The 13,665-nt window shown below is 34.9% G+C and overlaps 1 protein-coding gene across 4 annotated transcripts in view; it reads left to right on the top strand.

The window, feature by feature from the left end:
• Positions 1–13,665, top strand: part of plxdc1 (plexin domain containing 1) — a 256,512-nt gene that overhangs the window by 223,370 nt on the left and 19,477 nt on the right. For 3 of the 4 annotated variants that reach the window (XM_058793072.1, XM_058793070.1, XM_058793074.1), the window contains one exon: positions 13,046–13,169. In XM_058793072.1, coding sequence (XP_058649055.1) covers positions 13,046–13,169 — 124 coding nt within the window. The remainder of the gene's footprint in view (positions 1–13,045; positions 13,170–13,665) is intronic. The other variant, XM_058793071.1, reaches the window with a different exon arrangement.

The raw sequence follows: 13,665 nt of genomic DNA, 5'->3' as shown, positions 1-13,665 counted from the left end.
ATCATTTATAATAATAATAGTTCGTGAAAACCTCTGATTGTGGTATTTATACATTTTCTAAAAAAGAAATGGCCGGAATACAGAAATAGGTCTGGTATCTGATATCTAAACTAGGATAGTATTAATAATATAATGTAAATGTCTCGAGGTGAAGAGAACGGATTAATGCGATATTTTATTAAATCAAGCAAATTTGCAGAAATATTGACGTATATGAACAAAGAGACAGAAAAAAATAGGGCGCAAACCGTAAGGCCTAACACTTACCATCAGATGGGAAAATACAACAAGAGCGGTAAACAAATTCAAATAGAAAGAATGCGCAAAGTCATGGAATTGTTCTGGTTTCAAAGCGTCGCCCTATGAAAAACTTTGCGATTTATATCTCACAACGGTGTGACGAGGCCTAGCGCCGTTAAACACACGGATAAAGTCAAGGTATCTCTCAGTTTTAGGGGTACTTACCAGGGACCAGTCTAGTGTGTGAAAGAGTTAGAACAAGCATTTGTGTTTGTGATGTTAGATGTTGTTGTCTTATTGTCTCTATAAATATTTGCACATTTATATACATTTATGAACGCTGTTACAGAATTTGTCTTAGTGACATGCAATGGAATATTTTATTAAAAGATAACACAGAGGACTGATTGAGTAACACTCTGTCAAGGGTTCGACCCAAGTAACGGAAACCTGTAACATTGTCATAATTATTTAAAAAATACATATAAGTATCATGCCCGCCACTTTTGTAACTGACTAAAAAACTAATATTTAAGCTAAACAAACATTTGCAATTGTGAAAAATTAAGAGAATTAAGACGTGTTAAAAACTGCTGATCGCATGTTTTCTTAAAGAAGAGCAGACAGACATGACAACGCTCAATTACAGTTGTACCTGTTTCCTGGAACAAAACTAAAAGGCGGACGCCTAAAACACAAAGACTGAATCATCGCTTTCGCTTAAAACAACAGTGATTTATTAAAGTCACGTTTAGAGACGCGTACAAAGAAAATATTGTTTCCACACCATCTTCAAATTGTAATGCGTAACTGTATGCGCTCTAAATGAAATAGATGTACATGTAACAGTGAAATAGTAAGATTGAGGCCTTGTGTCGTGTGGCCTCTTTGTAGACAGACCAGTAATCTGTACACCACAATCTCAGTTTAAACACTCTCTTGACTTTCCTTTAATTATCGTATACTGCATTTGTTCTCGTTTTCAGTAGCTGCATGATTGACCAAACTCTGAGGATGGTCTTCATCTAAAAACTGTACAAAAACAATGAAAAAAGTATAGAGTAGTATAAACTATTGGGGTAGGCCGTCAAAATCAACACTAAAACTAAAAACATTAAATATATTTAGAAGAGAGTATTTCAGTATTAGGTATTTGTTATACTGATACATATTTGTGTTGTGCAAACATATTTCCTGTATAAAAGACTACGTCTATGACCTTTTCACGGGCATGTAGTTTAATGTTATGGTTCTTAATTGCGGTCACATTATAACAAGTCGACATAGTCCCCTCTACCAAATCTGCCAAAGTGGACAAACCAGAAAAATTTTAGCAAGAGGCAGATGCTTATGACCGAAGGGTAGTACGCATAGGCCTAATATTTAATAGCAAACGGAAACTTTGAAAGAAACGAGTCGTTGGTATGACAAATAAAATGTGAATATCGTCATCAGCTATCTTGAACAAGAGGTCTAAATCTAGTGACGTAAAGAAAAAAGTCATGTATAATTCAACGTTTACAAAATATATACACAAATCCCCACGAGTGGAATTGTCTGTATTCACATGGCAATTTTCTTAGTGGTTTGGTCTCTTGAGATACATAGGGTTTGTGTTCTCACAAAATTCCTTCATATTTTATGTCCGTAACCTTTTCAAGAGCGTGTAAAACCTCTGACTTTACTGAATGTGCGGCTTTGAGCTTGATGGTGAGAGATGTTTCAGTTGTATGTGTAAATCAGAAAGACTTATCATTCTACGGATATGGAGATGGTTAATTGTCCTAAAAAGTAATACCGACCTAGTCAAACGCTCTCAAGTCGAAATTTTCTTAATTTCATTTATTTCTATAAACACTGAATGCTGACTGCTCTTAGAGAGAGAAGGCCTCACCTACAGTCATTGTAATGACATATACAGTCCAGCAAACAAAATGTGAACGGCGTCATCCGTAACACTAACCCTAAGTAAAATGACAGTCACAGTAGATCGAGAGGAGGTTTTCTGTATTTTGTATGCGATATGATTTTCTTAAATGATGAACATTTTCTGGGTAACTGTAGGTCTCTAGGAATTTACAGCTGTGCCCCCATAGACCTTGTTGGGTCTGTAGGGGAAAAGCATGGATAAGGTTTATTCTATATCTGTTCTATATCTATGTGAGTAAAAATAATAACCTAAGAAAATGGTAAGTTGAAACTAGCTCGGCTGATACACCTCTTTAATTTCATGTTGGATGGTGAAAAATCCACATTCTGATGCATCTAAAGTGTTAGACAAAGGCATTAAACCACGATACACTGAATTTATTGTCCTTAAATCCAATGAGAGATTCCATAATACACTAGGCCTCGGAATGCAACCGGATACCACTGCCACGTGGTCCACAGATGGGCAAACCCCCCGGGTGAGCATAAAATCTTCAAAAACATTACCCGACAGCTCATTTATGGTTTTACCATCGTGCAAACACTTGTACAAACAACATATCTCACCCCCGGATGACGTCGGAATTTCACGCATTCCGATCCTCACATCTGGATCTCATTAACGGGTGAAGGGGTCAACACAACCTGGGTGGTAGCTATGTGGGTGGGCCGTGTGTGGGAGGGGAAAAGCCATAAATCAAGGGTAATAAATCATTTTTGTCACAATGTACTCCATAATGACTACTAAGGCCACCTAATATAAAGTGGGACCCAATAATCTTATGTTCATTCATTCTAAGAGTTTTGAAAATGTAACAGTTGTTTGTGAAAATAGTACCAAAGTGAATAAAAAAAGAAAAAAAATCTAACAGCTGCAATTAATTTTTAAAGTTGTTCTGAATTATGATCCAAAGCACAATCACATATTATTCTTTACTGTTGCTATTAGTCCTATAGATTCAGTCTTTCACATATTCTATAGCTTATTGTGAATATAAACTTTCATTTAAATGCAGAGCACAAATTCCGAGTATGGGTAACCATACTTGGCCACATGTCACGTCACTTTCACTTTAAAGTGCACCCTATTTCTACATTTGGAAATTAATGTTATGAATCAGGGGTTGTTAATTCAGAGAAATGTATCATGTCCATATTCTGAGTTGAGCTGAGGTCATTTTCACAAAAGACTAACATGTAAATAGATAAACAACACCTATTTAATTAATGACAAAATTCTTAGGTTGCGTTTTGGACGGATTGTCCCAACCACCCACACACCAAAACTCATTCTGCATATGAATCACATAAATTACATTTTGGCTTCAAATAAGATTTTGTACTCATTTTACAGCAAATCACACAGGCAATGCAAACACAAGACTCTACAAGAAAACCTGCAATAGCAGAGGTGGGTAGAGTACCCAAAAACTGTACTCAAGTAAAAGTAAAAGTACTTGAAGAAATATTTACTCAAGTAAAAGTAAAAGTAATAATCTGAATAGTTACTTGAGTAAGAGTAAACAAAGTATCGGATAAAAAAACTACTCAAGTAGTTAGTTACTAATTACTTTGGATCATATACTGAATATAGTCTGTTTTTATTTAGATATATAGATAAAATGTATATATACATATATATATATATATATATACATATTATGGCATGCCATTCAGGAAAATTTGACTATATGGAATGGAATGAAACTTGAATATATTGAATGAAAGTATGAATACATGTAATGAAACTTTAATATATTGAATGAAAGTTTGAATATATGGAATGAAATTTGAATATAGGAAATGAAAATCTGAATATATAGAATAAAAGTTTGAATATATGGGATTAAACTTGAATTAGGTGGATGATTGACATTAAAGAGTATGTATTTTGAAACAAGTGAATGGTATCTTACAGGTAAAAAAAAAAAAAAAAAGGAACACTTGTGTGAACAGTACATTTGTGTAGTTCTGTAGTAATCTGCATCGATGCTATTTTTGTCGACAAATAAAAATGAGAAAAAAATTCCCAGTCAGAACTGACGTCCCGTGTCATAGATGTGCACATATGAATTGTAACGTTCTGATCTAACCGCGGGAAAACTCTGCGCTGTTGCATGTTCTACAGGCCCGAACAACAGTGCATCAAACTGATTTAGAGCAGTTTGCAATAAATGAATAGGACACATTTATGAAAGGCAACTGCTTATGAACTAATGCTGATTAATTATAGTGATGTTTACTTTACAATGTTTATATGGTAATGTGTTTTAGACAGTTGTAAGAATGCATATTTTATCTCCCTCATGAACTTGAATGAACAGCCTGCAAATAAGAATTCCGGTGTATTTCGGTCTTGTTTCAGGGATTCCAGTCACAGGAAGGAAAGACTATGGACATTATTTGACATATTATTCAATAAATAGATTTTACTATCAGGATTATTATAGTTAACTAAAGCCATAAAAAGTATGCGTTAGGCCCTGATGAGCACAGAATTTAGCTCAATTTTGTCTTTTTGCACTTGAATTGTCCAAAAACACACACAATTATGTCAAACTGTCAGTTTAGTCATGTATTCAAGTAACAGTTGTGTGATACTTAAATGCTTAATGCATTACAGTTTAACCAAACTCAGTAGATTTTAGTCGAACAAATCTACTGTATTTTTAGTCGACTAAAACTAGACTAAAACTAAAACAATTAAAATGACTAAAATATGACTAAAACTATGGCATTTTAGTCAAAAGACTAAAACTGTCACGGCCCTGCTGGTGTGCCCCGGTTGGCCACCAGATGTCACTGTGTGTGTCAGCACATGGCTTATTGTTTGTTGTTTGTGCCATGTGCTCTCCTGTCTATTGTCTGACCCCGCCCTCCTTGTTATCTCATTATTGTTTCAGTTCCTTCACCTGTGTCCTCCTCGTTTGGCTCCCCATATAGTCTCCTGGTGTCTGCAGTCCGGGCTGTGTCGTTCTGTCACGGGATGGTCGAGAGATGAGGCGAGGACTCAAGTGCAGGAGAAAGTGGGTCTTTTAATAATAAAAAGAGAACAAAAACCACCCCGAAGGGGAAAAACAGGCAGGCAGGCAGGCAGGCAGGCAGGCAGAGACCACAGCACATGTAAACGAACCCACACACGACATGAAACATCTGACATAAAACAACGACACAGCACAGGACTGCAGACACCAGGAGACTATATGGGGAGCCAAACGAGGAGGACACAGGTGAAGGAACTGAAACAATAATGAGATAACAAGGAGGGCGGGGTCAGACAATAGACAGGAGAGCACATGGCACAAACAACAAACAATAAGCCATGTGCTGACACACACAGTGACATCTGGTGGCCAACCGGGGCACACCAGCAGGGCCGTGACAAAAACTAAATCAAAATGCTGTCAGAATTAACACTGTGTGAGAAATGTCTGAGATGATGGGATATCAAGATGATGGGATGTACACTCCAAACTGTTTGTATTGTTTGTTTGGAATATGATCAGCTGTTGTCAAAATTTTTAGTTCAACAAAGTATTGGAAAATTTGAAGAAATTAATTTTGAAGAAGTCATTCAATTCAGAAAACTATCGCTCTGATAACAAGGATATAACTAGCTACAGTATATTATTATTCATTAAATACTGTCAAATTTGCATTTTAATTCCATACACTGCAAATTTCATTCTATATATTCAGACTTTCATTCCATATATTCAAACTTCCATTCAATATATTCAAGTTTCATTCCATATATTTATACTTTCATTCAATATATTCAAGTTTCATTCCATATATTCAAGTTTCATTCATATATTTATACTTTCATTCACTATATTCAAGTTTCATTCAATATATTTATACTTTCATTGAATATATTCAAGTTTCATTCAATATATTCAATCTTCCATTCAATATATTCAAGTTTCATTCCATATATTTATACTTTCATTCAATATATTCAATCTTCATATTATAAATACCATAATTTCCTGAACGGCATGCCATAATACACACACACACACACACACACACACACACATGTATATATATATATAGTTACAAACTACCAGGCTCAAGGCAGCGTAACAATAATGGGGGGGCCACGCACAAAATCGGTTAACTCAAAATAAACATTTATTAAAGTAAATTATAATAAAAATAAACCCCAAAAGGTGAAGAGAAAAGAAAACAATTAAAGAAGACTCAAAGTCTGGTGCTGGAGAGAAGTCAAGCTCAAACAGGGCACCCCACACTATAGGACAGAGATCCTTAAATCAGTCAACTCATCATTGGAGATCCACTGCACCTGCTGCTCGTTTGAAAACGTTGAAAACTCCTCACATGACCGCTACAGAACATCTGAACATAACGATACAAATGCACATATTGACGGATCTTTTTCCATCTGTTCTGCAAAATGTAAACAAATGTAGCCTTTATTTCTGCAAGCATAAATATTGTGAAAATATCAATATTAATTGTGTCTAGGCAAGGCATTCCTCCTGTAACTAACGCGGGTTTGGCAGGTGTTCATTTCATACTCTGTGACAGCTTATTTAATGAATAAATGATACATTATATTTAATGCGTAAGGTACATGTACAACAAACTGGTAATGTCACAGTGGTATCGTGTACTGTAATCAAATGTATTACCTGTGGAACCGACAGCACACGCGGTGTTCGTCTAATAAAGATCTTCATAGCTAGCAAACCATAGCCTTTGCAGATTTGCTTTCAACTGACTGTTGATCCAAAGCCACGTCTTCAATGCTCTTGATGTTACAACTCTGAGTGAGAACCGTTTCAGACGACTCAGCACGAGCGGCAAGCGCGGTAAAGTTAGTTTTAGGTTCGATATTCGCCGGACATTCGCTTTTGCGTGCCACTATTAGATTTTGGTGAATTACAGTAATTATTTTCTAAGAATAATTATGTACTGTATGTACAGTAAGGAAGATATTGGCAAAATTTCACCTGTAGTAAGTCAGTCTTGTAACTACAAATGTACTACAACATTTGGAACATGAAAAAAAAAAAACTTTTGGTGAATTAAAGTGATTGTTTTCTAAAAAAAAATGTGTGTACTGTACATACAGTAAGGGAGATATTGGCAAAATTGCACCTGTAGTAAGTCAGACTTGTGACTACAAACGTACTACAACTATTGGAACATAAAAGAAAAACCTTTTTGGTGAATTACAGTAATTATTTTCTAAGAATAATTATGTACTGTATGTACAGTAAGGAATATATTGGCAAAATGTCACCTGTAGTAAGTCAAGCTTGTAACTACAAACATACTACAACCTTTGGAACATAAAAAAAACCCTTTTGGTGAATTACAGTAATTGTTTTCTGAGAACAGTTATGTACTGTATGTACAGTAAGTACGATATTGGCAAAATTACACCTGTAGTAAGTCAGTCTGGTCACTAGGAATGTACTACAACCTTTGGAACATAAAAAAAAACCTTTTGGTGAATTACAGTAATTGTTTTCTAAGAATAATTATGTACTGTATGTACAGTAAGGAAGATATTTGCAAAATTTCACCTGTAGTAAGTCAGTCTTGTAACTACAAATGTACTACAACCTTTGGAACATGAAAAAAAAAACCTTTTGGTGAATTATAGTAGTTTAAAAAATAAATAAATAAATAAAAATAAATAAATATATATATATATATATATATATGTGTGTGTGTGTGTGTGTGTGTGTGTGTACTGTACATAAAGTAAAGAGGATATTGGCAAAATTTCACCTGTAGTAAGTCAGTCTTGTAACTACAAACATTCTACAGCCTTTGGAACATGAAAAAACCCTTTTGGTGAATTACAATAATTGTTTTCTAACAATAATTATATACTGTATGTACAGTAAGGGTGATATTGGCAAACTTTCACCTGTAGTAAGTCAGTCTGGCCACTAGGAATGTACTACAACCTTTGTAACATAAAGAAACCCTTTTGGTGAATTACAGTATTTTTTTCAAGAATAATTATGTACTGTATGTACAGTGAGGGTGATGTTGGCAAAATTACACCTGTAATAAGTCCGTCTTTTAACTACAAACGTACTACAGCCTTTGGAACATGAAAAACCCTTTTGGTGAATTATATATTTAAAGAAAATAGTTGTTTACTATACATACAATAATAGATACTGGCAAAATTTCACCTGTAGTAAGTAAGTCTGGCCACTAGGAATGTACTACAACCTTTGGAACATAAAAAAAAAAAAAAACATTTTGGTGAATTACAGTAATTGTTTTCTAAGAATAATTATTTACTGTATGTACAGTAAAGAAGATATTGGCAAAACTTCATGTGTAGTAAGTCAGTCTTGTAACTACAAATGTACTACAACCTTTGGAACATGAAAAAACCCTTTTGGTGATTTACAGTAATTGATTTTTAAAAATATGTGTGTACTGTACATACAGTAAAGGGAACATTGGCAAAATTTCATCTGCAGTAAGTCAGTCTTGTAACTGCAAATGTTCTACAGCCTTTGGAACATGAAAAAACCCTTTTGGTGAATTACAGTAATTGTTTCCTAACAATAAGTATATACTGTATGTACAGTAAGGGTGATATTGGCAAATTTTCACCTGTAGTAAGTCAGCCTGGACACTAGGAATGTACTATAACCTTTGGAACATAAAAAAAAAAAAATCTTTTGGTGAATTACAGTAATTGTTTTCTAAGATTAATTATGTACTGTATGTACAGTAATGGTGATATTGGCAAACTTTCACCTGTAGTAAGTCAGTCTGGCCACTAGGAATGTACTACAACCTTTGTAAGATAAAGAAACCCTTTTGGTGGATTAAAGTAATTGTTTTGTGAGAATAATTACGTACTGTATGTACAGTAAGGACGATATTGGCAAAATTTCACCTGTAGTAAGTCAGTCTTGTAACTACAAACGTACTACAACATTTGGAACATGAAAAAACCCTTTTGGTGAATTAAAGTAATTGTTTTCTAAAAATATTTGTGTACTGTACATACAATAAGGAATATATTGGCAAAATCCCACCTGTAGTACGTCAGTCTTGTAACTACAAACATACTACAGCCTTTGGAACATAAAAAAAAAAACACTTTGTTGCATTACAGTGATTTAAAGAAAATGGTTGTGTACTGTACATACAGTAATGGAGATATTGGCAAACTTTCAGCTGTAGTACATCAGTCTGGCCACTAGGAATGTACTACAATCTTTGTAATATAAAAAAAAAAAAAAAAACTTTTGGTGAATTACAGTATTTTTTTCCCCCAAGATTAATTATGTATTGTATATACAGTAAGGAACATATTGGCAAAATTTCACATGTAGTAAGTCAGTCTTGTAACTACAAACATACTACTACCTTTGGATAATGAAAAAACCCTTTTGGTGAATTACAGTAATTTTTTCAAGAAAATAAGTGTGTACTGTACGTACAGTAAGGATGATATTGGCAAAATTTCACCTGTAGTAAGACAGTCTGGCCACTAGGAATATACTACAGCCTATGGAACATGAAAAAAACCCTTTTGGTGAATTACAGTATTTTTTTCAAGAATAATTATGTACTGTATGTACAGTGAGGGTGATGTTGGCAAAATTACACCTGTAATAAGTCCGTCTTGTAACTACAAACGTACTACAGCCTTTGGAACATAAAACCCCCCTTTTGGTGAATTACAGCAATTATTTTCTAAGAATAATTATGTACTGTATGTACAGTAAGGGTGATGTTGGCAAAATTTCACCTGTACTAAGACAGTCTGGCCACTAGGAATATACTACAGGCTTTGGAACATGAAAAAAACCCTTTTGGTGAATTACAGTATTTTTTTTCAAGAATAATTATGTACTGTATGTACAGTAAGGGTGATGTTGGCAAAATTACACCTGTAGTAAGTCAGTCTTGTAACTACAAATGTACTATAACCTTTGGAAAATGAAAAACACAATTTTGATGAATTTATGTATTTTTTTTCCCTAAAAATATTTGTGTACTGTACATACATTAGTATTGTCGAAGGCGACATATTGGCTAAACATTTTCAGTCAGTTTTCCCACAAGTAATTTACTATGGCTTTGTAAACATAATTTGTATAAATTATTGGACTTCATTTTTACTGAGAGGTAAATTTGCAGACGGTCCCTAAAGCAACCTAGGTGAATATCCAGCGAATATCAAACCTAAAACTAACTTTACCGCACTCGAGCGGCAAGTAACTGAATGAATCGTTCAAATTCATTCACGAACCAATTCACTGGTTTGCCAACTGGTTCGATCAAACCTTCAAACAGAATCGACTCAAAAGAATGAATCATTCGCGAACGGGCATCGCTCATTGCCCAGAGAAAAGTAGACGGCGCGTTTGAAATAAATTGAAGGATTTTTAACTTGTATTGCATTAAGATAAAGTAACAAGAGGAGCGTTGCCCACAGTAACGAAGTAAAAGTACTGTTTTTTCACTAAAAATATACTTGAGTAAAAGTACCCATTTTTAAATATACTCTAAAAGTATTAGTTACCCAAATAATTTCCTCAAGTAAATGTAACAAAGTAAATGTAACTTGTTACTACCCACCTCTATGCAATAGTTAATAACTGTCCCCAGATTTTATAGGCCTAAATGTGTAGGTTTAATGGACATTTTGGTTGACTACCTACTATGTGTATATTTCTGTCATCATTTACTCTCATAATGTTTCAGAACTTTCTTCTGTGTAGATAGATAGACAGAGTTGGGTACAATGTTGACTTGGGTTAGTGTTGTTGAGCAAGGCACCAATCTTACTTCATTGTTAACTAAAAATAGTATAGATTTCATTAATTAAAATTAAGATGAAATAAAATAAAATTATTAGATAGAATACTTTAAGTTGAAAAACTTGAATTAAAGTTAGAAATGATGCCTTGGCAACTAACTGAAATAAAATAATTTGAAGTACTTAATGAAACTGAAATAACAATAATGCTATATCAAATATTGATATAAACTATAATAGTATATAAATAATCTTAAAATAACAGTTTGGATTTTTCAAAATATCTTCAAAGAATCTTTGCTTTCCACAGAAGAAAGTTATACAGGTGCATCTCAATAAATTAGAATGTTGTGGAAAAGTTCATTTATTTCAATAATTCAACTCAAATTGTGAAACTCGTGTATTAAATAAATTCAATGCACACAGACTGAAGTAGTTTAAGTCTTTGGTTCTTTTAATTGTGATGATTTAGGCTCACATTTAACAAAAAGCCACCAATTTCTCAATAAATTAGAATACTTCATAAGACCATTAAAAAAAAAAAAAAAAACATTTTTAGTGAATTGTTGGCCTTCTGGAAAGTATGTTAATTTACTGTATATGTACTCAATACTTAGCAGGGGTCCTTTTGCTTTAATTACTGCCTCAATTCGGTGTGGCATTGGAGGTGTTCAGTTTGTGGCAATGCTGAGGTGATATGGAAGCCCAGGTTTCTTTGACAGTGGCCTTCAGCTCATCTGCATTTTTTTGGTCACTTGCTTCTCATTTTCCTCTTGGTTCAGGTCTGGTGAGTTTGCTGGCCAGTTAAGCACACCAACATCTTTAACCAACTTTTGGTGCTTTTGGCAGTGTGGGCAGGTGCCAAATCCTGCTGGAAAATGAAATCAGCATCTTCAAAAAGCTGGTCAGCAGAGGGAAGCATGAAGTGCTCCAAAATTTCTTGGTGCAGTGACTTTGATTTTCAAAAAACACAATGGACCAACACCAGCAGATGGCATTGCACCCCAAATCATCACAGACTGTGGAAACTTAACACTGGACTTCAAGCAACTTGGGCTATGAGCTTCTACACCCTTCTTCCAGACTCTAGGACCTTGGTTTCAAATGAAATACAAAACGTGCTCTTATCTGAAAAGAGGACTTTGGACCACTGGACAACAGTCCAGTTCTTCTTCTCCTTAGCCCAGGTAAGACGCCTCTGACGTTGTCTGTGGTTCAGGAGTGGCTTAACAAGAGGAATACGACAACTGTAGCCAAATTTCTTGACACGTCTGTGTGTGGTGGCTCTTAATACCTTGACTCCAGCCTCAGTCCATTCCTTGTGAAGTTCACCCAAATTCTGCGGTTCTCTCGGTTGGTTGTGCATCTTTTTCTTCCACACTTTTTCCTTCCACTCAACTTTCTGTTAACATGCTTGGATACAGCACTCTGTGAACAGCCAGCTTCTTTGGCAATGAATGTTTGTGGCTTACCCTCCTTGTGAAGGGTGTCAATGATTGTCTTCTAGACAACTGTCAGATCAGCAGTCTTCTTCATGGTTGTGTAACCTAGTGAACCAAACTGAGTGACCATTTTGAAGGCTCAGGAAACCTTTGCAGGTGTTTTGAGTTGATTAGCTGATTGGCATGTCACCATATTCTAATTTGTTGAGATAGTGAATTGGTGGGTTATTGTTAAATGTGAGCCAAAATCATCACAATTAAAAGAACCAAAGACTTAAACTACTTCAGTCTGTGTGCATTGAATTTATTTAATACACGAGTTTCACAATTTGAGTTCAATTACTGAAATAAATGAACTTTTCCACGACATTCTAATTTATTGAGATGCACCTGTATAGCTTTTGGAATTGACATCAGGTAAATTACCATTTTCATTTTCAGATTAACTATTCTTTAAAGTCATTCAGCAATTTTGACTTTCTAGTGCCACCCATCATATGTATATGTGGTTGTTACTGATTTTTTTTTTGAGTAACTCTTGTAAAACAAAATTCTGTGGCTACGTGGGCAATGTTAGTGCCAAAGTGAATTCTGGCTTTTTACTTACATGTCCTTGTATTAAAGCATAATTTGAGTTGATATGTGCTTGTCTAAGGCAAAAGGTACATGTGACGATTATGCGCAGAGAGGACCAGACAGTTCAATCAGCCCTTTTAATTCGTCACTGTCAGTGATGACTCCTTCCCCTGCAGCTCGACCTGCCAGTCCTGTGACCGAAGGTAAGTGTGTCCAATACAAGTCTCCATGATACTTAACAACTGACACTTTAAACCCATCACACGCATAACTGCAGCATTTTTGTGATGATTAAGGATCAGTTTGCATGAATTTTAAGGTCTTTGTGGTCAGCTAGATTGGAAATGTTTGTCATTGTCTTGTGCATTGTGTATGCGGCCCTTAAATTTAAATACTTTTGTTCTGTCATTGTTCTGTCCTGTGCTTGCATTGCTCTGTACAACAACAGTCTCTTTCCTCCACAGATGACACTAATCTTCTCTTTTATCAACATGGCAATGGTGAGTTAGTTAATGGCTTTGTGCTCCTTGGCTGTTACCATGGGCGGCGCTAGGGAGGGGCTAGCAGGTGCTCCAGAAAAACCAAAGCACCCCCATAAAAAATGAAATAAAATAAAAACATTTGACTCATGCATAACTACTGCAATGAAATAGGCTACAATGTGAAAATATGTGAAATAGGCTTTTTTGATTTGTAGTG

This window comes from Onychostoma macrolepis, chromosome 12, assembly GCF_012432095.1.
Source record: "Onychostoma macrolepis isolate SWU-2019 chromosome 12, ASM1243209v1, whole genome shotgun sequence".
NCBI lineage: Eukaryota > Metazoa > Chordata > Actinopteri > Cypriniformes > Cyprinidae > Onychostoma > Onychostoma macrolepis.
Note: the sequence above shows the minus strand (reverse complement) of the source record. Positions and strands in the feature narration are given on the sequence as shown.